Here is a 27,573-nt window from a genome sequence, read left to right as displayed (position 1 = left end):
CGCGCGCTACCATAAACAATTTCACAGCCAGGTTTTCCAATTTACACTTCACTACTATCAGACCGCATATTGATAATGCTGAACAGCAAACGCTGTCTCAGCTCGGGAGGGAGCTATCGCAAATGTATTACGTTATTTTAAAATTTCTATAGGAGGGGATACTTAGCTTGTAAATAAAATCGGTCAACGTTTCAGGCCAGCTGTGCAGCTGAACATTTTCTATAGCATGTAACACATCACAAAAAAAATATATATGGTCATAAAAGCACACTAAGCCACATATTTACAACAATGTCCAACATGTAAAATAAAAGAATATGACTATTTAATGGTCCAGTAGATAAAACTAGATACCATAGCGTGCTTTGGGGGGGGGGGGGGGGGGGGGGTAATCTTTACTCACCAATTAAATGAAAAATGACTGTAATTTCACCATCCAACCTTGCATTGTTGATATATGGTCTTGCAACGACAGCCCAATGAACAACCGGTGCAAACCGAGCTATTCTCATCCAGCAGTGAAATGAGTTGAGCTCAGCTCTGATTAATATCCGCTTGCCGCCGCTCGTTCGCTTGTCTGCCAAATCTGTTAAAAAATCTTGATAACAAACTGCGCTGAGCATCGCTGGCGCGTTTAAGATCCGCGAGGATAATTTGCTCACAAGCACACAATCTCACAAGCACACGACAAGAGCGACTTCAGCAAGCGCATCATTTCTCAAAAGACTCGAGAGAAGAATTCATCCTGTCATTAACACCAAGTGATTCTGACCAAATATGTGAATTTATTCTTGGAATCAAAACTAAAACAGTAGGGGTAGCATAAGAGGTCAATGGAATTCTGTGGTAGCCCCCCCCCCCCCCCAGGATTCTGGAGGTTGAGTGCTGGGTTTGCAGTGTGTAACAAAAATTACCCCCCCCCCCAAACCCCCAGCAATGTGCAAAATCGCAGTCATAATGAAGGTCACCCCCTGCACCCTCGAAACCGCTAGCAACTTGCAAAATCGCAATCATCATTGCCCACTAGAAGCTTATTTATATGCAAAATAAACAACACGTGCTTCCAATTTTTATTTTTTGCATTTAGCAAAAATACTCAATTACGCGTCTTTATTCATTAATTCGCGAGGCAAGCCAAATTTGCCCACGTCACGATGGAAAATGAAAAACTGCGTGTAATGAAACGGGCAAATTTGCCAGTGAGGATAATGAAAACATTAATCCTTGAGCATAATCGTTGTGAGCAGAGAGAGAGAGAGGAGTCTGATCACTCTCAGAGGACCTCTGCAAGCACCACTCTCCCAGTTACTGATTTGAGCACAAACCGAAGACTCTCAATCATAGACTCCCCCCCCCCCCCCCCCCCCCCCCCCCCCCCCCCCAATATCTTAACGTTCATCCTGTACCTCCTGCCAAATGTCAGCCATATCTTAATCAATCTGCCAAGCCAAAAACACAAGTGTCTTTCTCATTCAGCTCTGAGTCAGCTCAATTGTTTTTTTTAAATTTCATAAACAGAACACTTTAGGTTCCAGAGGTCCACTAGTGGATCTGACGCTTTATGAGGCTTCTGGGCTCTTTCCTGGGGGGGGGGGGGGGGCAGAATAGACAGGAGGAGAATGACGCAGCTAGAACTGCGCTACATTGCTCGACCACCACAAGTCCATCCATCCATCCATCCATCCATCCATCCATCCATCCATTATCTATACCCGCTTATCCTGGGTAGGACCGCGAGGGGGTGCTGGAGCGTATCCCAGCGTGCATTGGGAGAGAGGCTGGAACAGGCCGCCAAACTATCGCAGGGCGCACACACCCTTCACACACACACGCATACCCATGGGCAATTTAGAGTCACCAAATTAGCCTACCTGCATGTCTTTGGACTGTGGGAGGAAACCGGAGTACCCAGAGGAAACGGACACGGACACGGGGAGAACATGCAACCTCCACACAGAAAGGCCCAGGCCGGATTCCAGGACTTTCTTGCTGTGAGGCGACAGGTGCTACCCACTGCACCCTCCGCCACAAGTCAAAACTTGTAAATGAAGTCCCACGCAGTATATTTAGATTTTTTTTTAAAAGCCTTGCTGACAAACCGTACCTAAAGTATGGCGTTTCACTGAAAAAAAATGTCTGCTGTTCACTCTGATATTATTAACACCAGTACGGCATCTGTTTTATTAAAGGAACCCACAGGCACAGCAGGGCGGCACCTAGACAAGTGCAGATATTTGTATGTGAAATATGTGAAAAAGTCGGTGGCTTCAGTTTGCTTTATAGATACCCGGAACATCCAATAAAACCCCCGAAACAAAATCCCCGAAACCTGGGTTTCGCCTTCCCTTAAAGAGAAGAACCCCCTCGGTGTCGTTTGGGATCTTATAACACCCAGGTTTAATCTCGGCCATCGTTGGCGGGTTTTGGCGGGCGGTGGCAGGGATGTCGTTCCTTATCTCAGCGCGACTCTTATCCCTGGTCTCACACCGCGGAGTGAGTGACAGCCGCGGAAGCCCCGCCCCCCCTTCTCTCCTCACTTCATTCCGCCAGAGCACAGCTGCCCGTCAACAACCCGAGCCGTTAAGAATCGGGGGGGGGGGGGGGGGCCGAATTTTTTTTTGTGGCGTGCGGCGCCCCCCCGTCGCGGTAACGTGACGGACGTCTCCCGTGGCGTTGCCGTAGTAACACCCCGGATCTGGCGTTTTAAAAAAGAAACTGCTGCTGTCAGGGACGCAGAACAGCTGGCGGGAGTCTTCTTTCTCACCCCCCCACGAACCCCCCCCCCCCCCCCAACTGAACATACCCCTGCCAGTTATCTTTAGCCCCGTATATCCCAGGCTGCTCTCGCTGGCTGCTTATATTTCTGTACTTGACCTCTCTTGTTGTGAGGGGGCCAACAGTCAAAACCATTTACCTCACGCTCAGATCCAATACCGATGACATGTACACTACAGAACGTTAAACCACACACTGCACTCACATTCAGTACTTTAGGATTTCGTTTTTTGTGGCTACAAACACATTACATTACAGGCGTTTAGCAGACGCTCTTATCCACAGTGACTTACACAACTTTTACATAGCATTTACACCGCATCCATTTATACAGCTGGATATATACTGAAGCAGGTTAAGTACCTTGCGCAAGGGTACAACGGCAGTGTCCGACCCAGGAATCGAACCTGTGACCTGTAGGTTACCAGTTCCTTACCCATTATACTACACTGCCGCCCACAAGATAACACAGATAACATCAAGACAATTAATAGTTTTGCGAGAGACAAATGGGGAATGTGTTATTTTTTGAAAAGTTAAACATTTCCATTTGTTTTCACAAATTTGACTATGGGAGGGGGAGGCAGGCGGTAACGATCTGTGTAATCCGACTGATTGTGCTATTACAGCCTCCTTCTACTCACTTTTTACTTAATGCAGTGCAAGTGGAAAATTATATTAAATTTTTAAAAGTGTAAGTAGAAACGGACACACTGTTGCAGAAATATGAACAGACTGGCACTCAACAGGAAGGAGAATCACATCCCAGCTTCCTCTAGGGCATGGCTGCCCAGCCCTGTTCTTTGAGATCTACCGTCCTGTAGGTTTTCACTCCAAGCCTAAGAAAGATCTTATGATTATACAAATTAGCCAGCTTAGCGAGACCTCCAGCTGATGAATGGGGGGTGCTTGATTAGGGTTGGAGCGAAATGTCAGTCTCTTCTCTCTTTCCTTGTGTTTTGGTCCAAGGCGTAACTTGGCAGATGAGATAACCACCGTCCCAATTTGGTTAGCATAGTTAGCTCGCATTAGCGCTTCAGTAGTGGAGCGAGTTCGCTAGCCGGTCTGAGAATGTTGTTTTTATTCAGGTCTGGCACCGCTGATCACATAACTCAGGTGGACACACTTATGGTCTCTTATACTGCAAGTTGCTCTGGATAAGAATGTCTGCTCAATAAATATAATGCACTGTTTGTTTAAACGTTGCTATTAGCTCAAGAGCTGTGCGTGTGCCAGTGGAGTTTGTGGACCGCCCTCAAAGAACAAGCATCACAGTGCGACAGGGGGTGGGCAGTTCTGGTCCTGGAGGGCCAGTGAAAATGCACAGACCGGAACTGGAAGGTCACAGAAAGCGCAGGGGATGCCGTTTGTGCAGGTACACAGGTGTGTGTGTGCAGGGTCTTGTTTCCACCCATTTCCTGGGCTAAATGAGCAAATCTAATTGGCTGTGTTCACCGAACACTGGTTCGCTCGTGGATTAGATCACAGTGAAACGTTTCGTACATTGGAGACGCGAGAACAGTCTTTGGGCTGTCATTCACGCGCTCACCATGAAAATGTAGCCGAAATGCCAGATGGCCTAAACGTTGGGGCTAATTGTGTAATTAAGGCCAGAAGCTGGCATGAAAACCAGAAATAGACAAGGCCCTCGGCGCCCATCTCTGCAGCAGAGTGTGAGTTGTAGGGCCTGTGACTGTGTGCATGATGATGTGGAATGGCTGCTGTCTGAATGGCCATACTGGGATGGCAGGGAGGGATTGCCCCCATCCCTATACAGCCCTGGCAGTTCGGCCCGGTTCAGGGTTTCCTTACGTTCTGTTCAGACGCCAACCCTCTCGTTTCCACAAGTGACACAAGCCGCGCCGAGCCCTCCTTTAAACATTTGCATTTAATTGCATTCTGCACCGCACCGCAGCAGCCAAACGCCCTGCCCTGCAGCCGGCCTGTCAGCTCCGACCCGTTCCGTTCCGTCGATTTGGGAGAGCAGCATCCCCAAACCGACCGACCCGAGAATCGATCGATCGTTCCCTCGGCCGTGTACGGTTTTCCGAGCTCGGGTTACAGGCATGGCCGCGCCGCGCGGCGGTCACCGCGTGTCTGTAGTGAGGTAGGATCCGCTCCGCCGTGATGCAAACAGAAACTGTTCGATCAGTACCACCCGATACTCCCAGAGAGGAAGAGCGCGTGAGAGGTACCGGAGTATTATCACACACACACACACAAAAAAAAAAAAAAAAAAACCCCTGTCAGAATCCATTATCGCTTCGCGGCGGCCGCCTGGACGGCCCGCAGAGGCGCAGTGGATCGCCGCGTCTATCACAGCGCATCTTTTTTGGGCCGGGCCGCCGATTTAGCATCCGCCCCCCCCCCCCACCCCCCCTCGGGGGACTGCTAATCCGGCTGGAGCCGAGACCGGCGTCTTTCACACGCGGAAACGCAGACGCGCGGGGCCGAGCAGGTCGGCTGCCGATCTGCCGCTGATATTTGGCGATGCGTGTCCCCCCCCGCGCTATTTCCCCCTCTATTTCCCCACTGAAATGAGAGGGAGAGACATTCTGGTGCAGCACACCAAGGACGACAATGCTCTCTCCTGTAATTAAGCCATGTCTCCATGGTTACCCTTCTGCTTTTTAACACACACTTGTTTGGACAGAGATTTTTTTCTTTTTTTTTTTTTTTTTTACCAAAGAGTAAGAGGATAGAGTTCATTAACAGCCCGGCTCTAGTGCCAGAAGCAGATGTTACCCTCGCTGTTACTAAAGCTTGTGCAAATGCCAACAATGTCTGCCATAAAAAAAAAGCTAGAATTCGGTCCATTCTCCAGTTTTAACACACTAGTTGATTTGCTCATTCTCTGGTCAGTAATGAAGAGAGAAGTCATGCATATTAATCCAGTGCATGGACCGGCCCCAAGATAACAGACTGGCTTCCTCTCCCACAATCCCTGCACAGAATGTTGGACATATTTCTCTGCAGAGCGCTCAGGCATCTTTGCATATCCTCAGAAATACCAGAAATTCTAGGAATGTTTTCAACATTCCCGTGCAACAGGACCCCTCAATTCCACACTAAACGATACAATGAACAATAACTACTTCAAATACTTCTTTTAATTTTCATTTTTTTAAATAAATTTGATGCCCAAAGTGGGGCATCAAATTGGGGGTCCAAAGTGGGGCATCAAATTGGGGGGTCCAATTCCCACACTGATTTGGAATGTCTAATTATCCGCAACCCCAGCCGCGTTCAAGCGCAAACTCTGGCAAACTCTGACCACTGGCGATTTGGGAGTGTAGACTACAGCTAAGCTTGCACAGAGTGGAGTCGGAGGAAGCCCTTTCATCCGCGACTGTGAAATGCAGACGCATGGGCGCCCAATCGACCAGCGGGGATCGCTCAGACAGACGAAACGCAGACCTCTTGACCGACTGAACCCGCCCATCCGCGACCGACATCACGCATCACCTCATAGGGCGCTACCAGGCACAGCCGGTCCGCTGGAACGGTCCGCCTTCGACCCAAGACCTCGGGGCTCAACCGAACGAGCCATCCAGCAGCGCGCAAAGGTTTGATTTAAGGACCGCAAGTAAATTATCCAACTCAGCGATTTGAGGCAAAGCTGTTATTTGACAAAGTGAATTGTCAAATGATGCAAATAATTTCAACCCAAACTGCTACAGCACAAACCAGAAATTTAGTTACTGGAGGAACGCATTCAAAACCCTGTTCGGTTTCATCATGTTGCCAAAGAGACGGCCACAGGCCTTTCTGCTTAGGTATACGGGAAAAGACATTTTTAAAAAAACAAAAAAAAAACAGAGGGAGACCAATTGGAGAGCCGTGGTACAAGGATTCTGCTTACAACTAACAAAGTGAAAAAATGACTGACACGAGATTGGCTTTGTCACAACTGCTGACATAACAGCCTGATCTGGTCGGCACGGCCTACAGACCAAGCCACTTCTGTAACAACGCGAGAAGGTGATGTAGAGTTCAGAGACTTGCAAGACGTGCCAACCGCAGGTTCGTCCGCAGTCCTTTTGAATTAACTTTATATGCTGCGCTGAAGAATTCGGTGCGTATGTATCATTTAAAAAACTGCAAACGCTTGTAGAAATGCCTTTACATATTTTACACAGTGTGGTCCATCTGGGCTCTGTCTCAGAACAATAGATATGTGTGCATGCATGCGTGAGAGAGAGAGAGAGAGAGAGAGAGAGAGAGAGAACATATGTGTATTTAATGTTTAAAGAAAAATGGCCACACAAATAGCCCACTAAAAGCGTCAAAAAAATAAGCGTTGAAAATTAAAGTCCAATGTGGGGTAATTACTGGATGTTTATTTTGTCTTTTATTATAGCGATGTTTTTAAATTTCTTTTGTGTGTTGGGAGGGAGTTAGGTAGCTGTCAGACCTGTCCTCCTGTCCTCATTTATAACACACTATCATGATAAATAAATTTCGTCAGTCATTTCCGAAAGGATACCTTTGGTCATTAAACAGCATGATTACGCTGCAATGAACATATCGAGAGTGCCTTTACCTGTTATACCAATTCCACGCGTACAATGTGTATTCAAACTTTAACAATGAATAATGGTAGCAGTTAGAAGATATGACTGGCTACATTATGCTCGTTTTTGTTTACCTCTTGGCCATACAACTTAATGGGCTGTCAACCCGTTACACAGGCATTAGGCTACCTCAAAATGCAGCCATCTTTAAGCACACGTACTGGGGAAAGCTATAAAATTTACCCTGAAAGGTGCCTGCCAATAAGCTTAGTCCATTTTTTTAAACCAGCGGTCAGTTAATTCAAACCACTAAAGAAATGTCAGGCTACTGTCGTATGCCTCGTAAATACGTTACTGCACCTGCCATTGCGAATAACGACTTCACGCGCAACTGCTGTGCGTGCCAGACCAATGTTATTCTTACCTTTGTAAGCTGTGCAATTTTCTTGCACATTTTTGTGTGCATCTGGTAGTCATATAGCTCCTGTTCGATGTTCGGGAAGTCTGCTGCAGTCCCGTTGCAAGCTCCAGCGGGCTGCGTTGCTTTAGCGGAGCTTGAAGCCATAACGTTACGCAAGTTTCTTCCTAAAATCCCACAAATTAATATCCGAATCCAATGTACGCCACGATTCAAGGATAGCTCCTAGGCTGTCGAAAAGGCGAGTTCCATCATTCATCGAAAAAAATAAATAAATATACACTGCACTGCGTAATTCGAACAGCATGATTCAAATCTGACCATTTCTGTCACGCAGTCGCCTAAGTTTGCCATCGGTTGACATAAGGCTACAGGGTAAGTATTAGGCACATTCCATCGGCGACGCAGAGGCGATACGGCGCTGTCAACTTTTTTTTCTTTTTCTTTTTTAACCAAGCGTCTTCACTGATGAAGGCATGTGTTCCGAACACCTGTCTCTCGGCAAGGGCGGAGAGAGCGCGAGAGCAGTGTAACATTACCGGTGGCGGCGAGCACTGCAGTGCTCCCCCACATGCTGTTGCACAAGACTGTACACTATTGCTCTCTCCTGTTGACAACTGTCTATCTGCAACAGTACAAATAGCTTTTACGTATTATTATTATTATTATTATTATTATTATTATTATTATTATTATTATTATCAGGAGTAGTACTGGTAGTATTATTACTAATAAAAGTCTGAATTCAGTCCCTGAATAAGAGCATCAGCTAAATGTATTGTTAGAGCGCATAATTGTGCGTGTATGTGTGTGTGCATGTGAGTGTGGTGAGTGTGTGTCTGTGTGTGTGTGTGTGTGTGTGGCTTGTTGAGGTAGTCATGCTTGTCACAGTCACTTTTTGGGTATACAATGTAATTTCCTTTTGAGTGGGCTATGCATGACATGAGATAATTTCAGAGCAACACCTTCCAGCAACCTAAACGTGAGAAATGCAAATCCATTTATTAACATTTCACTGTAATCGTTAATGATAAATATTAGGGGCTGAAATGATAAACAAAGGGTAATCATACTCAACACTGTGATTAATTAGCTACTGAACTCCCCTCCCCCCAAGATCGATTTGCATTAGCTCTGCAACCTACCCTGTGGTAAAACAGAGATGACCTCTACAGTGAAACAACAGCCGCCTGTAGGCAACATTGAGTTTGACAGGGCTCAAAGTGACAGAACCAAACAATTCGATTGCAGCTGACTCCAACGTGAGCTCTACAGAATACGGTCTTGGACAGGACTCGAGGGGGAAAAGTGTCACTTCCAAAAATCCTTCCCTGCACTCTCATTACTAGGGCCACCAAGTTAGCCTCCCCTTCTTTTCTCACATCGTACTTCAGTCCTCCACCAGCTAGGGGTCGCAATAGGCTCCTTGTCAAGCCCCTTCTCAAACAATTATCCCATTTGCACCTCCTCGATATTTAAGCTGATAAAGTAACTGCTGCTATTTAAGCACAGACAATGATTGACAGCGATGTTTACAAGCAATACTCTCATGTTAAATTCAGTTAGATTACTTACTACGGTGGACATGCTGCAGTATGTTTAAGCGTTGTACAGGGGCATGGTAGGTTTTGTTAGAAGCAGTGGGAAATGCACGCACATTAAAAATGAGAGCAGTTGCATAACATCTAACTTGCAAAAAAATAATTCATAGATCCATCCAATGTCCATAGCCACTTATTCCTGGTCAGGTTTGCAGGGGGTTCTGGAGCCTATCTCAGCATACACTGAGTGAGAGGTTGGAATACACCCTGGACCGGACACCAATCTATTGCAGGACACACACACCATTCACTCACACACTCATATCTATGGGAAATCTGGAGACTCCAGTCTAACCTGCATGTCCTTAGACTGTGGGAGGAAACCCACCAGACATAGGGAGAGCATGCAAACTCCACACAGAAAGACCCAGGCTGGGATTCAAACCTGAGCCTTATTGCTGCACCACCGTGCTGCCCAAAATGAACTCATGATTCAGTAAATTAACTAATCACTGTATTCAATCAAAACTTTAATTAAAAACAGGTGTGTTAGTGGTGGGAATAAAAAATAAAAATAAAATCTGAACCCACACCAGCCCTTTTCAGATATGATTGGACACCGCTGCTTTATGTTGCTTTTCTTTTAGGTTTTATGTTTTTTTCCTTAAGATCAGCAACTGATTCACACCCAAAAACCAGGTGACCTGAGTTAACTGTGTAATCAAAGGCAATAAATTGCTGTGTTACTTGAGTGCTGAGTAGCCAATAAATAAATAAATAAATAAATAAAAAGACAGCAGACCCTGCAACCCTCCAGGACCAGGAATGAGGACCACTGGCTCAAAGGCATGAATTTCATAGAATTTAAACTCCATCCATCCATGTTCCTTCTTAACTATCCCCATATTAGATCAACTAATTGTTTTTAAAAATATATTAATACATTTTAAAAACATTTTTATAAATGGCTCAAACTGTAACTCAATTGTACGAAAGAGGCCATTGACTGTGCCATTGGAGAGCCTATGGGGACCCCTGGAGGACAACCATTGAAATACAAGTTTAAATCCCTGCAGGTCACGTGGTGGAGACATACCGGGCCCTACATACACACATGCACTCTCTCTCTCTCTCTCTCTCTCTCTCTCTCTCTCGAAATCGACCATAATTGTAAATGATGCAAGCAAGCATAGTTTTCTCAATGGGAATTGCCCCATCAGTTTCAGGATTTATTGATGCTATTTATTAAACAGCGATGTGTGCCATCAGGGGGAGAATAAAAATGAAAGTGTTTAAAAAATAATAATTAAGGACTCTGTAGACCAGAAGCAAACAAGAAAAAGAAAATTACGCGAAAAGAGGAAAAGGTCTGCCATTCAATTCACTCAGATATAAAGGACAGGATATACTATTCACAGTAACATAAGGCTATTTACAAATAATTTAAACGCTTTATCAGCACGGTGTATTGTTTGTTTTGCACATTGTATCTTGCCCTGTAGTTTCCTGGCAAAAACATAGCCTGATTTGCATTTATACTTTAACATGAAATTTATGATGCAAATTAAAGAATGTGTCGCATGTATTTTGAAATTGAAAACAATAAGGAGGACTTTGTTCTTTTCACATTAAAAGTTCTTTACCTAAATTATTGATATTTAATCACTAACTTACAATTATTTGAGGAACAAACGTCTTTCCTGAAACTAGATTATCGAACCAAAATGATCGTTCTGGGCGTCATCTCCATCATGATAAACTATCTCTGCGAACGAGAGGAAAAAACGACGCCCCACTTCTCGCGAGATTAAAATTTGAAACTGGCGGTTGTTTGTCACAGTTGACGTGCAACAGTTTAAATTAAAAGTTAGCTAACTTGTATCTGGAAGAAAAATTAACGGTAAGGATATTGCTAAATTTCGAAATGACTATGAATTGGTTGTTGTATGTTCTATTAATCAAGCATGACTCTTTACGTTTTTAGATGTTTAGGGTGGCTTTCATTACTATGTTCATTTTAGTTCGTTTTATAATATAGCCCACGTCGTTAGTAAGTTAGCGCTGACATCGGGTTTGAGTGGCTGTGGAGCATATCTAGATTGGTTTGCTGCTAGAATCGTTATAGTCAGCTATCCTAACGAACTCACCGAGCTTAGTCTGCACTAATAATTAACTTATCTAAGGTTAACTGACTAGACTAAACGTTAATGCCACGTATCTTAACTAACGTTAGGTCAGTTAGTCTACAGTCTCGCTAGACTACTTAAATAAAAATTGCTATCGATAGTTATGCTAACGTTAGTTAGCTCTTTTGGAATCGGGGTTGTTCATTTGTGAGTAGGTAGCGTGTGTTTTGTTATTAGATAGCTAGCAAGTTAGTCAACAACCAAGCAAAGCAACGGTGTGACTTTTCTGTCTTTCTAAGTTGGATATTTACATTAAGCTGTAAGGCAGAGTAGTCTAACACTACAGTAATACAAGACATGACTGATCATAACGCTTGACAACTCGAGTAAGAAGTCGACATGAGTACCTTCTCTTCGTTGTGCTAGGTGGACTAGGTGAAACTACCAACTGCCATCTTAAATTATACCATTTTGACACGGCTATTAATTGCAAATTGGTAGCTGGACAAATGCTGTTCTACCTATGGAAGTTAAACACGAATCACGATAATGCACTTGTACATAGCAGTAACGTAACTACGGCATATATAAGTTGTTTTTCTGTGGTACGCCAGGGTGTGGCAGATACATTACACTCTGCAGAAATTTTCTAACTAGTTAATGTAGCTAGTCTAGTTCGGTTTCAGGCTGAAACCGCTAGCCAGATTACGCACTGCATTCTTGAGATTTTTTTTAACGGAAGTGAAAGAGGAAACGAGGTGTTAAGATACTGCTAACCAGAAATGTTGTGCTAAAGTAAAATCAAGTAGGTAAGAGCTCGCAATAACGGTTCAGCTCTGCAGCGTTTTTTGGAAACGCAGCGAAAAGTCGGAAATAATAGCGTGTTTTCCATTAGAATCGACAGAAAAAACATTATACTAACGACAACAAAAAAAGCTCTGCACGCGAGGAGCTGCGAACGACCTAAATCAGTGAGCGACCACGATTTGAATTAACGGGCACAATTTGCAGTAATCTTGTCGTATAATTGTACCCGCTATGGTGTACATTGCAGTACACGATGTCAGTGACTCTTGCACGCTTTAAAATTGCGAAAATGCTGCATAGCAAGCTTTTAAACTACAGCAAATAAGATATCCTTGAGACATTGTTTTGTTAAAGATGGTTAGAAAAAGTACTTTGATCTGTTTCAAAAAGCATAGCGGCACATGCAGTGTGTTAACAATAATGCTAATTTCCACGACTTGGAAAAAAGTAACTAATTTTGATGTTGAACAAAAATTGTATTGGCAATAAAAGTGGAATTCCTGAAGGCTAACTCATTGCTCCCGTCCTCTATATCTGCCAGACAGATACGTGCCGTTTCTACGTGCTGCACGTTGTATCCCTTACAAAATTATATAGAATATTATCGCCCACCCCTAATTCCAACTAGCTAGCAAACAGTCTGGAAAGTAGGTACAGCTGTTGGTCAGTTACGGTGTTCTGGGTTGTTTTTTATTGGTTTTGCTTTATTTGGCAGGGGGGGCTGAAGATGACGACCGACAGTGAGCTGGGAATCAAAGAGGCCTTTGAGAGGGCCCAGAAGGGACACCAAAACAAAGCGAAGCTCGTGGCTGCACTGAAGAGCACGTACAACAAGGTGATAGCATGCTATGGGCTTCAGAAACCTGCTGTGCATTTCTGAAGAGCACGTACAACAAGGTGATAGCATGCTGTGGGCTTCAGAAACCTGCTGTGCATTTCTGAAGAGCACGTACAACAAGCTGATAACATGCTATGAGCTTCAGAAAGAGAGTTGAGGTCTGAGTGGTAAATGCTTTGTCTTGCACACATTCTGACAGTTAATGTATATTTTAAGTGCTGATCAGTTTTTTTATTGTCTGTTTGCAGCTGGAAGATAAATCTGCCTTCCATGAAGAGTTTGTGCATTATCTGAAGTATGCCATGATCGTGTACAAGCGGGAGCCTGTGGTGGAGAACGTGATGGATTTCGTCTCCAGGTTCGCCACCTGCTTCGACATCCCTGGCAGTAACGAGGAGGCCGCTGAGGAGGAGGAGGAGGAGGAAGAAGTAGACAACCCCTTCCTGAACTATTTGTTTAACTTCCTGCTGGAGGTATGCAATTTTGATTTTTATCCTGGAAGCTACAATGTTTTTACCCACTAGATGAGGTTTTGGTGTTCTATTGTTGGCCTGACAGATAAAAACTTTTTTTTTGTTTTTGCTTAAGGGACACAGGCACTGATTTACTAAGACCTTTTAGCAGACACACAAAATTAATAACACAACGAATGATTGGAGCAAAAGAAATACCATGACCAATCATTGGTCATGTTGTTAGTTTTGCATATGCTAAATGGTTTTCCACGTGCCAAAGGTCTTGGTTAATCAGGCCCATGGTATTTCCATTACCAGGGTGTCTGTTTAGTGGGTTACCAGTTAGAGGTTAAGTGACTACCCATATAGAGCAGATGTGCTTAAGTGACGCCTTATGATTAAGAACACATTTTTATTATTTTCATGTATTTGTGTTTGGAAAAATGAACACACCTTTATTCTGTGGTTGTAACGAACACGTTAAATGTAAGGGGGGGAAAGTGATGGCTCGAGGTCTAAAAACATTTGAGGGAGTAAATGCTTTAGTTTCAGTGAGAATCTGGATTGTGCATTGGCAGTAGGTTAAAGGGCCGACTGTGCTTATTGTGTTGCTGTGCCGTTGCGACTGACCAATGGGAGCTCACCGCCGCCGTTCCCGTCCGTTTCGCAGTCTCACAACGCCAACAGTCACGCGGTGCGCTTCCGCGCCTGCCAGCTCATCAACAAGGTGCTGGGGAGCATGGCGGAGAACGCGCAGATCGACGACGACCTCTTCGACCGGATCCACGAGACCATGCTGGTCCGCGTCACCGACAAGTTCCCCAACGTCCGCATCCAGGCCGCCCTCGCCATGGCCCGGCTGCAGGAGCCTCAGAACCCCGACTGCCCCACCATCGCAGGTGTGTGTCCCCCCCTGCAGAACCCAGACTGTCCCACCATCACAGGTGCCCACCCTCCCCCCCCCTTCCACAGAACCCCGACTGTTCAACCATCAAAGGTGTCTGATCCCCCTCCCCTCCCGAAAACCACTTTTTAACGTTGGTATGCGTGGGAACTTGGAACTAGCTTACCGGCCTGAAATGCACCCCACCGCTTACCCACAGTCCTTTTCTCTGGGTGTTTAAATTGGTATTTCCTGGTTAATGGAGTGAAATCACTTCTCTGTTTAAGTGATCTGTTCTGCAGGGAAGTTTTGGGCGACACTAAGCGAGTGCTCTCTTCTGTCCCCGTCTGAAAGCCTACATTCTGATCCTGGAGAACGACTCCAACCCCGAGGTGAGACGGGCCGTGCTGTCCTGCATCGCCCCCTGCGCCCAGACCCTTCCCAGAATCCTCAGGCGCACCCGGGACGTGAAGGAGAACGTGCGCAAGCTGGCGTACCAGGTGGGTGTCGCGCTCGGGCGGGGTGGGTGGCGGGTCGCTGACGCGCTCCGTGTCTGAATAACCCCCCCCCCCCTCTCTCTCTATGGTTTCAGGTCCTCGCTGAGAAGGTGCACATCAGGGCCTTGTCCATCGCTCAGAGAGTCAGCCTGCTGCAGCGGGGGCTCAACGACGCCTCAGGTAACTGCTGAGCTGCTCTGCCTGCTCTCTATGGTTCTCCCTGCTGGCTGAGCCCATGCATTTTTGAAACTGTAAGCAGGAAAGACTAGCGCCTCCTGCTGCCTGTACTTATATTGTTTGTCTCAAGAGTGGATGAACTTTTCACCAGCTGCATGATGAGACCTGGGGTATAGGATTGATGAAATTTCATCCAGTTTTTCTTTTTATTTGGTATAATTAAAACTACATACATGTGCAGTTGTGTGCATGCGTACACATCTGTGTTTGTGTGTGTGTGACTAATTATGTGTGTGTGCATGTTTATTATTAAAGGGCTGTGTATTTGTATGTTGACATGCGCATGTTTATACGTGTGCATGTTTCCGTGGGTGTGTGTGTGTTCTATGCGTGTGCAGGTTATCCTCCGTGTGTGTGTTCTATGCGTGTGCAGGTTATCCTGCGTGTGTGTGTGTTCTATGCGTGTGCAGGTTATCCTGCGTGTGTGTGTGTGTGTGTGTTCTATGCGTGTGCAGGTTATCCTGCATGTGTGTGTGTTCTATGCGTGTGCAGGTTATCCTGCGTGTGTGTGTGTTCTATGCGTATGCAGGTTATCCTGCGTGTGTGTGTGTGTGTTCTATGCGTGTGCAGGTTATTCTGCGTGTGTGTGTGTTCTATGCGTGTGCAGGTTATCCTGCATGTGTGTGTGTTCTATGCGTGTGCAGGTTATCATGCGTGTGTGTTTCTCTCCTTGCGCTCCCCAGCTGCAGTGAAGGAGGTGGTCCAGAGGAAGCTGCTCCCGGCCTGGCTGAAGCTGCTGCAGGGGGACGTGCTGGAGCTGCTGCACCGGCTGGACGTGGAGAACAGCCCCGACGTGGCGGCCTCCGCCCTCAGCAGCGTCTTCACCCTGTGGACCCCCGAGGAGCTGCTGCAGGACCGCGTGCAGCTGGACGGCAGGTCTGCAGCCAGCTAACGCATTCATATCCTCACACACCGCGAGCTAATGCTAACGTACCCCCACACGCGGTGAGCTAACGCTAATGTACCTCCACACACAGTGCGCTAACGCTAATGTACCCCCACACACAGTGAGCTAACGCTAATGTACCCCCACACGCCGCGAGCTAATGCTAACGTACCCCCACACGCGGTGAGATAACGCTAATGTACCTCCACACACAGTGCGCTAACGCTAATGTACCCCCACACAGAGCGAGCTAACGCTAACTTGACCCCATGCGCAGCTAGCTCATGCTAATGTACCCCCAAATGCAGTGAGCTAATGCTAACGTATGTAACGTAAGAATGGGCTGTAATCCTCGTCTGAATGCTAACTGCAGGAAGCTGATCCCGGTGGAGAGCCTGACCTGTGAGAAGGTCCTGTACTGGAGAGCGCTCTGCCAGTTCGCCAAGTCCAAAGGAGACGAAGGGGAGGACATGCTGGAGCAGCTGCTGCCCGAGGCAGCCGTGTTCGCTGAGTATCTGTACGGGTAAGTACCGTTAGCATGGGGCCTACAGGACAGTAGATCTCCAGGAGCAGGGTTGGGCAGCACGGCCCTACAGGACAGTAGATCTCCAGGAGCAGGGTTGGGCAGCCCTGGCCTACAGAACAGTAGATCTCCAGGAGCAGGGTTGGGCAGCCCTGGCCTACAGAACAGTAGATCTCCAGGAGCAGGGTTGGGCAGCCCTGGCCTACAGAACAGTAGATCTCCAGGAGCAGGGTTGGGCAGCCCTGGCCTACAGAACAGTAGATCTCCAGGAGCAGGGTTGGGCAGCCCTGGCCTACAGAACAGTAGATCTCCAGGAGCAGGGTTGGGCAGCCCTGGCCTACAGAACAGTAGATCTCCAGGAGCAGGGTTGGGCAGCCCTGGCCTACAGAACAGTAGATCTCCAGGAGCAGGGTTGGGCAGCCCTGGCCTACAGAACAGTAGATCTCCAGGAGCAGGGTTGGGCAGCCCTGGCCTACAGAACGGTAGATCTTCAGGAGCAGGGTTGGGCAGCCCTGGCCTACAGAACAGTAGATCTCCAGGAGCAGGGTTGGGCAGCCCTTCTCTTGATGGCTTCCTTGCTCTTGATTGGGTAACGGGGGATTCGCATGCTGCAGGCTGATTTACTCATCTTCTCGCAGGTACCTGCAGAGCATCCCTGTTCTGACCGAGGAGGAGAAGGCCGACTTCAGCAAGGTGGAGCTGGCCATGACCAAAGAGTTCGTTGGGCAGGAGCTGGTCACGCTGGTGGGCTGCCTGGACACCGAGGAGGAGGGGGGAAGGTGATGTGTGCACTCGTTTCCACAGTCTGTGATTTCCCCTTTTTATTCCCCCCATTTATCTGCCACGCGTAATAGTCTGGCAGTAAGGAACTCACTAACTTTCAGCTGCAAGAGGTTTTATCGCTTATTACATCCTATTTTGCTACCTTGATTGTATTATCACGGCCTTTTTTCTGCAGGATGTGTAAAGTGATTTGGGTTGAAATGCATTGGATCAAATTTGCTAAACAAATGTTTATTTTCTATTGGCTGTTGTTTTTATTGTTGTTATTAATTCCCTTGTCCTTCACTGTCTCGCAGTGCAGTTAAGAGCAGTGCACTGTGCATGCCCTCTCTACCTCTCATAGCCCAACTCTCTGTCCCACAGGAAACACATTCTGCTCATAGCCCATCTCTCTGTCCCACAGGAAACACATTCTGCTCATAGCCCATCTCTCTGTCCCACGGGAAACATATTCTGCTCATAGCCCATCTCTCTGTCCCACAGGAAACACATTCTGCTCATAGCCCATCTCTCTGTCCCACAGGAAACACATTCTGCTCATAGCCCATCTCTCTGTCCCACAGGAAACACATTCTGCTCATAGCCCATCTCTCTGTCCCACGGGAAACATATTCTGCTCATAGCCCATCTCTCTGTCCCACAGGAAACACATTCTGCTCATAGCCCATCTCTCTGTCCCACAGGAAACACATTCTGCTCATAGCCCATCTCTCTGTCCCGCAGGAAGAGGGTTGTGTTCTTAACCCATCTCACTGTCCCGCAGGAAGAGGCTTGTGCTCATTCCCTGTCTCTCTGTCCCACAGGAAGAGGGTTCTGGCCGTCCTGCAGGAGATGCTGGTGCTCCCCAACACCCCCACGGCTCTGGTAGCGCTGCTGGTGGAGAAGCTGGTTTCCCTCCTGAAGGACGACGACCGCAGGATCCAAGTCGTGAGTGAAGCGGCCATGTTTGTTGTGGCCCGTTACTTGGGGCGGAGTCTCTGTGGCCCCTCCCCTTTCATTAAGGCCTCTCTCTGTTCCTGTGAACTGACACAAGGTGGCGGAGATCATCTCTGACGTGCGTGAGCCCATCGTGCCCGTCACTGACCCCATCGACGAGAACGAAACCAGGCGGAGGCAGGTCCGGGTGAGTGACGGCTTTCTCCCTCTCTCACGCCTGTGTGTGTGTGATACACTCTTTTCTGTTTTTCATTTAGTTCATTAGTTTACTACATTTACATTTACATTGCAGGCATTTAGCATACGCTCTAATACTTTTACATAGTGTTTGTATTGCATCCATTTATGCAGCTGGATATATACTGAAGCAATGCAGGTTAAGCACCTTGCTCAACGGCAGTGTCCTACCCAGAACCTGTGAACTTTATGTTACAAGACCAGTTCCTTACCCATTACGCTACACTGCGTACACTGCCCCCTAAATCAGAAAGGCGGTCTGGAGGTTGACACTGCCGTGGAAATGACTGCAGACCTCTCGCACAGGCAGAAACCTTTAGCCGCTTTGCCCCGTAGCATAGGAGCCGAAACCTGACCGTTCCCCCTGTTCTGAACAGCTGGCGGAGGTGAAGGTTAAGATCTTCGAGGCCAAGCAGTCGCTGGAGGAGTGCATCGCCGCCCAGGAGTTCAGCCACGCCTCGGAGCTGAAGGACACCATCACCGAGCTGGAGAACCTCAAGAACCAGCTGATGAGGGACGCCGAGCAGCCCGACATGAAGGAAGTCCGCGTGGAGAAGGTCGGCCATTTTATTTATCTATTCATTTATTTATTAATTGCACATCGTGTCTTTTTGTGCTTGTGCTTATTTGTGGCTTGGCTGTGGTGCTGAACTGTGATTCTGCTGTAAAGAGAAGGGTAATGCTGAAGGATGCTTGGCTGCCAGACTTTGCCCACTCTGTAAGAAGGTTGGGTCGACACCCTGGGCTCATTCCAGTCCCTCGCTTTATCCATCCTCGTCTCCTCGGTCCTCGTCTTGCCCAGAAATCGATCGCGGGCCGCCATCTTTAGGGACGTTTCAGCCCTGTTGAATGCTCCCTGGAGGAGCTAGGATGCTTGGGCAAGGAAACACGAGTGCATCCTTTGTGGAACGCGGGATGTGTAACTGACCGACCTGTGTTTTCACCTCTCCCCACCTGCCACGTCTGTAACTGGCGTGGCTTCAAACCGAAGCACGTTCCATTTGCCTAATGCGCGGTTCCTCTGTTCCTTCGTCCCAACGTCCTTTCCTTGCATCCTCTGTCGGGTGGAGCTGAGGAAGCGAGGAAAGGACGCTGAAAGGATGCGAGGAGGTAAAACGAGTGATTGGAAAGAGCCCTCTGTCTCTGCTCCTCACTGAGGGTAATTTACTCACAGGTGAAATGTGCTGTCCCTGGCTGGTGTGGCTCTGTGTCAGTGGCTGGGAGAGTGGCTTATGCTACGCGCTAATAAGCGAATTACCCTGGTGTGCAAACGCAATGTGCGCGCACACCCCTTCAGCGTGCTGCTGACGTTCCGAGCCTGCGGGAGATTTTGGCCTTGCGCGCGTTCTCGCATTCCAGCTCAAACGATCACCGATGCTTCAGATTCTGCAAACTGCGGGATCTCTCGTTTGGCTGAGGTGTGGATAGAAGAGGCTTCAGTTTTCCGCTGCGGCGGTGCAGCGTGCAGAGCCGGCCGCTGCAGCTCGCGCATGGGGAGTGAGCGCGGTGCCCTGAATAGACGGGGGGCTGCAGTGAAACCGAACAGGGACTGCGTGTGTGTCTGCTCCTCGCCCTGCATGCTGTAATCATAATGGCATTTATGTCCCCGCAACTTCGCCCCGGTGACAAATGATGTCGTGACGTGTGTGGGCTCGACGGGCGGCGTCTGTGTGTGTGTGTGCGTGCGTGCGTCTCCGTGTGTGTGTGTGTGTGTGTGCGTGTGTCTCCGTGTGTGTGTGTGTGTGTGTGTGTGTGTGTGTGTGTGTGTGTGTGTCTCCGTGTGTGTGTGCGCGTGTGTCTCCGTGTGTGTGTGTGTGTGTGTGTGTGCGTGTGTGTGTGTGTGTGCGTCTCCGTGTGTGTGTGCGCGCGTGTCTCCGTGTGTGTGTGTGTGTGTCTCCGTGTCTCCGTGTGTGTGTGTGTGTGCGTCTTTGTGTGTGTGTGCGCGCGTGTCTCCGTGTGTGTGTGTGTGTGTCTCCGTGTCTCCGTGTGTGTGTGTGTGTGCGTCTCCGTGTGTGTGTGTGTGTGTGTGTGTCTCCGTGTGTGTGTGTGTGTGTCTCCGTGTGTGTCTCCGTGTCTCCGTGTGTGTGTGTGTGTGCGTCTCCGTGTGTGTGTGCGCGTGTGTCTCCGTGTGTGTGTGCGCGTGTGTCTCCGTGTGTGTGTGTGTGCGCGTGTGTCTCCGTGTGTGTGTGTGTCTCCGTGTCTCCGTGTGTGTGTGTGTGTGTGTGTCTCCGTGTGTGTGTGTGTGTGCGTCTCAGTGTGTGTGTGTGTGTGTGTGTGTCTCCGTGTGTGTGTGTGTGTGTGCGTCTCCGTGTGTGTGCGCGCGTGTCTCCGTGTGTGTGTGTCTCCGTGTGTGTGTGTGTGCGTCTCCGTGTGTGTGTGTGCGCGTGTCTCCGTGTGTGTGTGTGTGTGTCTCCGTGTGTGTGTGTGTGTGCGTCTCCGTGTGTGTGTGTCTCCGTGTGTGTGTGTGCGCGCGTGTCTCCGTGTGTGTGTGTGTGTGCGCGCGTGTCTCCGTGTGTGTGTGTGTGTGTCTCCGTGTCTCCGTGTGTGTGTGTGTGTGCGTCTCCGTGTGTGTGTGCGTGTGTCTCCGTGTGTGTGTGTGCGTCTCCGTGTGTGTGCGCGCGCGCGCGTGTGTGTGTGGCAGAGCCCTTCAGAGGGTTACCGCTGCTGCAGGAAAGAATAACATGGTCACACTCTAGGGACCCCCCCCCCCCCCCCCCCCCCCCCCCCCCCCCCCCCCCCCCCCCCCCCCCCCCCCCCCCCCCCCCCCCCCCCCCCCCCCGCTGTGTTTCCTGTGCTTTCTCCAGGCACCTAAACACCCTAAAGGATGGGCAGTTTCTCATACTTATCCTGTGTCCTGCCTCAGCAGAAATACTGTAAAGAGTTAATTTGCAGCAGTCGTCTTTTTCAGTGAGACATTTCATGTTTGCGGTTATTCACTGCAGATGCTCCATGTGGTCCCCCCGTTGGTTTTAATTTGCTGCTTTAGTTTCTGAATGTGGGAGCGGCTTGGTTCTGATTATGCCTGAGTGAAATGTGTTGATTCTGAGCGGCTGTTGGGCTGTGAAAGTTGATTTGGATCAGACCCCCGTCCCGCTGTGCTCGCTGATCCTGCACTGACCGCTGATCTCACCCCGACCACTGACCCCGCCTCTCACCCACTGATCCCATCCCGCTCATTGATCTCGCCCTGCTCGCTGATCCCACCCCTCTTGCTGACCCTGCCCACCTGCCCATGCTGTGGCTGCCCCCCCTCACCTGCCGTGCTCTGGCTGCCCCCCCCCCCCCCCCCACCAGTGCTTCCTGCAGTTTGTGCGTTTCGCTGCCTCTGGTCCAGATGTGTCACACTGTCTCTCAAATCTTGGAAAGCCCCCTGTCTATAACAGCCAGGGAAGTTCTCCCGAACCGTCAGCGCTTTCCACCTCGGAGATGTGTGTACACAACCAAGAGAGCGGAATAATCGAGCGAGCGGCTAATAATGACCCGGAGGTAAAAGTCCTGGAGTTTCCCATAATTCAACCCCAAACACATGCACTACACACGATGAGCTGGCACTCGCTCTGAAGTGTTAAAGTTCAGTCCTCACACATCGGCTGCGTGGTTGGCGAGCTGTGTTGGGCTGAGGACTGGCATTGAAAGATGCGCATTGAAACTGGAAGTTTGAGTGTCTTAAATGGTCATAATTACAGTGAGAGAGTGCTGAGAGAACAGGGCATTTGCTGCATTATTCCATTCACTGTGAATGTGTTTCCTTTATGTTCCCGAAGAATGATCCAGAAACCTTGCTGAAATGCCTGACAATGTGCTCGGAGCTCCTGAAGCAGATGTCCATTAAGAAAGGCATTGGACCCACAATGAACGCCATCCTTGAGTCTTTGGTATGTCAGTTGCATTTTTAATGCTTTTTTAAAAATATATACAAAAAATGCGAATTACTGCTAACGCCATTTTTTTCAGGGTCAGGTAGGAACAATTTGCATGAGGGTAAGAGTGAATCTGAGGAATGTGTGTATAGGGATGTAAATGAGTAGGAGTGGGGGGGGGGGGGATATTACAGATTAATGCTTTATAGCATCTTGATGCTTTGACACAGACTATGCATGAACACAGATTCTGGACAAGGCTGATTTTCTTCAGCAGTGGAAGGCATTAGTTAACTTTATAAAGCCCCTTTAATACATGGAGTCATGCAGCTGAATGTATTTCACAGTGGGATAGAAAAGGACAATGCATTTAAAAATAAGGGTAAAATCAATAATTACATGGTAGGCATTTTAAACTGATTTTCAGCTCAAGCTCCATATTTGCAGTGGATGAATCCTCTTGTATTTATTTTTGTGATAAACAGTTCCAATCTTGTTAGGCCCCTAGAAAAGTGCCATATACAGGGTCCTGATAGGCTAATTATAAATTGAAATGATTGGCTTTCCGTGTTGGGGGCGGGGTTTTTGGGGTCATTTGCTATGGTAACTGGAAGGTGAAGCGTCTGATTGGTGCTTTGCCCCACAGGTCCTGCCTGGCATCGCCAGCGCTCACCCCGCCGTGCGCAACATGGCCGTCATCTGCCTGGGCACCTGTGCCCTGCACAGCAAAGACCTGGCCAACCGCCACCTGGTGCTCCTGCTGCAGGTAGGCCATACCGCTATCCGCTGCTCCTGCTGCAGGTAGGCCAACCGCCACCCGGTGCTCCTGCTGCAGGTAGGCCAAACCGCCACCTGGTGCTCCTGCTGCAGGTAGGCCAAACTGCCACCTGGGGCTCCTGCTACAGGTAGGCCAACTGCCACCTGGGGCTCCTGCTGCAGGTAGGCCATACCGCCACCTGGGGCTCCTGCTGCAGGTAGGCCAACTGCCACCTGGTGCTCCTGCTGCAGGTAGGCCAACCGCAAACTTTGGCTCCTGCTGCAGGTAGGCCAAACCAGGGATTTTCTGTCCTTTCTCTGAGTGATTGAATGTTTGCGTATGTCCCTGTTTGTGTCAGATTGCCCAGCTGGACGAGCCCAAGATCCGGGTGAGCGCTCTGAAGGCCGTGATCGACCAGCTGCACCTCAACGGCTTCGACGTGGTGAGAGAGACGCCCCCCCAGCCCCCGGCCCGAGACTCGGGCTCAGAGGACTCGGGCTCAGAGGACGGCGGCCGCCCGGCTGGAGGCCCGACAGAGGAGGCGTCCCAGGGGCCCGAGGGCGAGGGCGAGAACACTGCTCAGAGCGTCCTCAGGATGCTGTCCGAGTTCCTGGACAGTGAGGTACGCCGCTTCTGCGTTGCAAGCTCATACAGGCCGCTGCTCTCTCTCTGCTAGCAGCTAGCGGCTAGCGGCAGGGATTATTATTGTGGAATTTCACTGGTATTGGTATCAACTACTGAAATTCTGGTATTGTGACAACCCTAGTATGTAGAGGTTGCTTTTAAGTACGGGGCTAAACTGACGCCGCTGTGGCAGGTGAGAGAACTGTTTGCCTACCCGCATGTGATTCTGAAGGTCCGCCTGGAAGGTTCTGGAACTCTGAACCACGTTGAGTGGAGCATCTGGTTTCCTCTCGCAGATCTCTGACCTGAGGACGGAGGCGGCGGAGGGCCTGGCTAAGCTCATGTACTCCGGGAGGCTGTGCAGCGCCAAGCTCCTGTCCCGTCTGGTGCTGCTGTGGTACAACCCCGTGACCGAGGACGACACGCGCCTGCGCCACTGCCTGGGGGTGTTCTTCCAGCTGTACTCGCGGGACAGCAGGTAGGGGTGCCCGCCCGGGACGAGGGGGCACCGTCCTCCTCACTCAGTACCCACACGGAGCTTGTGTTTGGACCGTCTCTGGTACTGGACCTTTTTTCCCCCAAAGCAGTTTAAGGGCACACCAGACCCAGCAACACCTACACTTTGTGTGCTCCTCTCCTCTCTGTTCCAATATGTATTTACAGCATGACCCTGCTGGTTCTGCTTATTCAAGGGTCCCTGGTGACATACTTAAAAAAAAAAATTAAAAAAAAATAAATAATAATAACTTCAGGTCCAGAATAACAGACAACGCGAGTGTTTTTGATGCCTGGAGGAGTGTTCCGGATGGGAGAAGCTTATTCCGGTGGTTCTCCGTTTTGATTGGTTCTCCAGGGCCTATCAGGAGTGTCTGGAGGAGAGCTTCCTCCCGACCATGCAGACGCTGCTCAACGCCCCCGCTACGTCCCCGCTGGCCGAGGTGGACGTCTCCAACGTGGCCGAGCTGTTTATCGAGCTGACCAGGCCGGACGCCCTGGCGCATCCCAGCAAGGACGCCGGCTTTCAGGTACCGGTCCTGCAGAACATTCACAAAGAGAGGCATGCTGTCAAAAAAAGTCTTAATTTGAGTTTGGGCAAGTGATTCATTTGATCAGTAGGTTTTGAGTAGAGCTCAAACTCCAGTCCTGGAGGGCTGCAGTGTCCTCAGGCTTCTGTGATGATCTTTCGATCGGCACCCAGTTTAGGCCTCGCAAGCCAGGAGTGCGGACTCCAGCCAATCACTGACTGACTAGAGCAGGGTTGGCCAACCCCAGGACCGGGGTTGGCCACCCCTGGACTAGAGTAAATCATTTAAAGTTCTGAGAGACGCTGGAGCTGGCCAGCCTGGGGAACTGCAGCTGCGGGATGAGTGTCAGGTTGTGTCTCATCGGAGCGGTTTGGTTTGCCCTTAAGGACGTCTCTGTGCACGACTCCCTGGCCGTGCGCCTGAGCAACGAGATCCTGAGGGACCCCTCGGCCCCTGAGGTGCGCCTGTACGCCAGGAGCCTGAGCACCCTGCAGCTGAGCACCGAGGACAGCACGGCCAAGAAGGACGTGCTGCTGCTGCTGGAGGAGGTCCGGCAGGTAGGACCTCGTCTCTTTAACAACGCTGCTCCTGGAGGTGTGAGTGTGTACCTGGAGGAGGTCCACCAGGTTAGAACCGTGCCCTTAAGAACACTGTTCCTGTAGGTGGGGCACGTTCTGTTGTTCTAAAGAACAACTAGAAGATACGGTGGAAGGGCGAGTGGTAGGTTGGCTAGCCAGGACACTTCACCTGGTAACCGTTGGCTCTACATAGCAGGCTGACGTGGGACTTGTATTTGTTTTTGTAGCATAACCAAGCACGTATCACAGAATAAGAAAAGGAATCTGCCATTTTGACAGACCAGTGGTAGTTCTGGAGAGGTAGTAGATGAAGCAGTCCTAGTGCCTTGTGTTCCTGTTCTGGTCCTCCCGGTCTCCTTCCTTCCTCACCTGCTCTGCTGCCTTCGCACTTCAGGCTTGGCAGAGTGAATTGTCTATTACAGAGTGTCCCAGTGTCCACAGTCCACTCTACCTGCTTACCTGTGGCTCATCTCTTCATGTCCCCACCTGCAGGAGGTCAGTGACAAGATAAGTCTGCGAGCGATTGAGAAAGTGCTGTGTCAGCTGAAAGTGGGTCCTAAGGACAGAAGCGGTGTGCCCCAGGATAACGCCGGCCCGGAGCAGGCCTTGGAAGAAACGGAAGGCCCAGAAGGTAACACTTCATTTTAATACCTCTCGCTGGCGTGTGTTACATGCAGGGCTTTGTACCCCTGTGTACTGAGAGCGGCGCCCTTATGGATGTGGTACAGCAGTGTGTGAGCCCGGTACGGTCTGCGGTGGGTCTAATGACCGGGCGCAGCCATGCAGCCATGCGTCCATGCAGCCATGCGTCCATGCAGACTCTGCACGGTTCAGCCCTTTAGCACATGCTTTCTGTCAGTGTGAGTGGGGGAAAAGTGCGTTTAGGGCAAGGAAACGGCAATAGGGCCAGAGATGGGCAAAGTCATAATGGTGTAAGTGCACGTGGGAAGGGAGGGGATTTTGGAAGAAACAGAGACGTCTGAAAAGGCGAGATTCAGACTCCCAGCCTGTACTTTGCATGCATTTAAACTTTGTGTATTTATACTTTGCATGCATGTAAAACTGCATTTACACAGTGTGCATTTACACATTGCCCTTGATTCTTCACAGATGGACAGACTTGCGAGGAGCACCTGACAGCCAGCAAAAGGCCCAAGCGAGGTATGAGCCTGGATGTATTTATGTTGCTTGTTTGTCTGGAACAAGTACATTTGCAGAAAGCTGTGCCCTCCCTTCAGTATGTGGACATACATTTATAAAAAACCATAAAAACATATTTTCCAAGTGATAAGACCAATGACCTGATTTCCCACTGTTCAAAGGCAAGAAACTGGTGAATATAGTAACTGTGGTGTTTTTGAAACAAACTGTACATTCCGGTTATTAAGAAAATCCTTTAATACAAGGACACGGTGCATTGAGAATGCATTCCTCGGCTGAACTGGATGACCTCTCACCTACATTCTCTGTCATGTTCCCAGTCCTCTGAGCTCGATATACAGGAAGCTGATTCATTAGAGCTGTCTGAGTGCTCCCTTCCAGTGCAGAATGGAGTGCTTTCAGCTCAACACAAATGTTGTCTTTTTCCCCTGCCCTTTTTAATGTGAAAGTTCTTAAGAGTGTTAAGTAATTTTCCCCTCTGGATTCTTTCAGGTCAGAGAAAAACAACCACAGCCAAAGTGGCAAAATTCAGCAAGGGTAGGGAGTCGTCTGGCGACAGGTACACCTGCGTTTGTTTTCCTCTTCTTATTTTGGGATGAAAATTGAAATGTAATTTGCATTTGGCATTTTACTTCCTCGGTTAAAATCAGCTCAGCCTTGTAATGATTAAAGCGATATTATTCCAGACAGACTTGGAGAAGTGGAGAGGCTGCATTGCCAGTAGATAGATGTGCAGAGTGCTCTGGAATGTTCTGTAGCATTAAAGCTTGCTTCAGAAATGGCAGCTTACTGCATTTTTGTGATTGTGTGTTGTTAGTGATGGGGAAAATGTCCCAGAAGCCCCTACTCCTGTCGCCAGGCCATCTCGACGGGCAAAAAGTACGGCGCTGCAGAGGACCAAGATGGATCTCACCGCTCTGATAAACCAGGAAGTAGATGGATCCGAATAGCCTCTATAAATGTCGCCATGTGCTTTTTCTATGTGTGTGTGTATGCGTGCATGTGTGTACATGCGAGCTTGCTTGTACTGCATGTAAACCTTTTACTTGTATGACTCAATAAAGGACCAGTTCTAACGGGAATGTTTACGCACTTGCGCCATTACATAACCT

The 27,573-nt window shown here is 48.9% G+C and overlaps 2 protein-coding genes across 10 annotated transcripts in view; one reads left to right on the top strand and one right to left on the bottom strand.

Moving 5' to 3' along the window:
- Positions 1-8,352, bottom strand: part of fam184b (family with sequence similarity 184 member B) — a 36,256-nt gene extending 27,904 nt beyond the window's left edge. For 2 of the 4 annotated variants that reach the window (XM_035416501.1, XM_035416503.1), the window contains exon 1: positions 7,714-8,352. In XM_035416501.1, the coding sequence (XP_035272392.1) occupies positions 7,714-7,854 (141 nt within the window). In that variant the 5' untranslated portion in view covers positions 7,855-8,352. The remainder of the gene's footprint in view (positions 1-7,713) is intronic. The other 2 variants (XM_035416502.1, XM_035416504.1) reach the window with 2 other exon arrangements.
- A 2,700-nt stretch (positions 8,353-11,052) lies between these two features.
- ncapg (non-SMC condensin I complex, subunit G) lies at positions 11,053-27,543 on the top strand. 6 transcript variants are annotated; one of them, XM_035417011.1, is made up of 23 exons: positions 11,053-11,148; positions 12,897-13,016; positions 13,268-13,492; positions 14,145-14,373; positions 14,712-14,857; positions 14,950-15,034; positions 15,775-15,967; positions 16,351-16,500; positions 17,139-17,279; positions 18,087-18,210; positions 18,317-18,406; positions 18,834-19,013; positions 21,823-21,942; positions 22,221-22,331; positions 22,963-23,082; positions 23,432-23,695; positions 23,994-24,175; positions 24,551-24,722; positions 25,109-25,279; positions 25,793-25,931; positions 26,411-26,461; positions 26,954-27,020; positions 27,279-27,543. In XM_035417011.1, the coding sequence occupies exons 2-23, from the start codon at positions 12,909-12,911 to the stop codon at positions 27,409-27,411; spliced, it is 3,201 nt and encodes a 1,066-aa protein (XP_035272902.1). In that variant the 5' UTR covers positions 11,053-11,148; positions 12,897-12,908; the 3' UTR covers positions 27,412-27,543. The 6 variants fall into 6 exon arrangements, with proteins under 6 accessions (XP_035272902.1, XP_035272907.1, XP_035272905.1 ...); XM_035417014.1 differs by lacking the exon at positions 11,053-11,148 and adding an exon at positions 12,090-12,179; XM_035417013.1 differs by lacking the exon at positions 11,053-11,148 and adding an exon at positions 12,090-12,183.
- The last annotated feature ends 30 nt before the right edge of the window (positions 27,544-27,573 follow it).

The sequence above is a fragment of the Anguilla anguilla genome, chromosome 5 (assembly GCF_013347855.1).
Source record: "Anguilla anguilla isolate fAngAng1 chromosome 5, fAngAng1.pri, whole genome shotgun sequence".
Taxonomy (NCBI): Eukaryota; Metazoa; Chordata; class Actinopteri; order Anguilliformes; family Anguillidae; genus Anguilla; species Anguilla anguilla.
Note: the sequence above shows the minus strand (reverse complement) of the source record. Positions and strands in the feature narration are given on the sequence as shown.

Bases quoted from the DNA above. Each gene is read 5' to 3' on its own strand.
- ncapg (XM_035417011.1), top strand. From the start codon at position 12,909: ATGACGACCGACAGTGAGCTGGGAATCAAAGAGGCCTTTGAGAGGGCC. The intron at 25,280-25,792 runs GTAGGACCTCGT...CCCCACCTGCAG, and splicing joins TGCTGGAGGAGGTCCGGCAG to GAGGTCAGTGACAAGATAAG. The intron at 27,021-27,278 runs GTACACCTGCGT...GTGTGTTGTTAG, and splicing joins AGGGAGTCGTCTGGCGACAG to TGATGGGGAAAATGTCCCAG.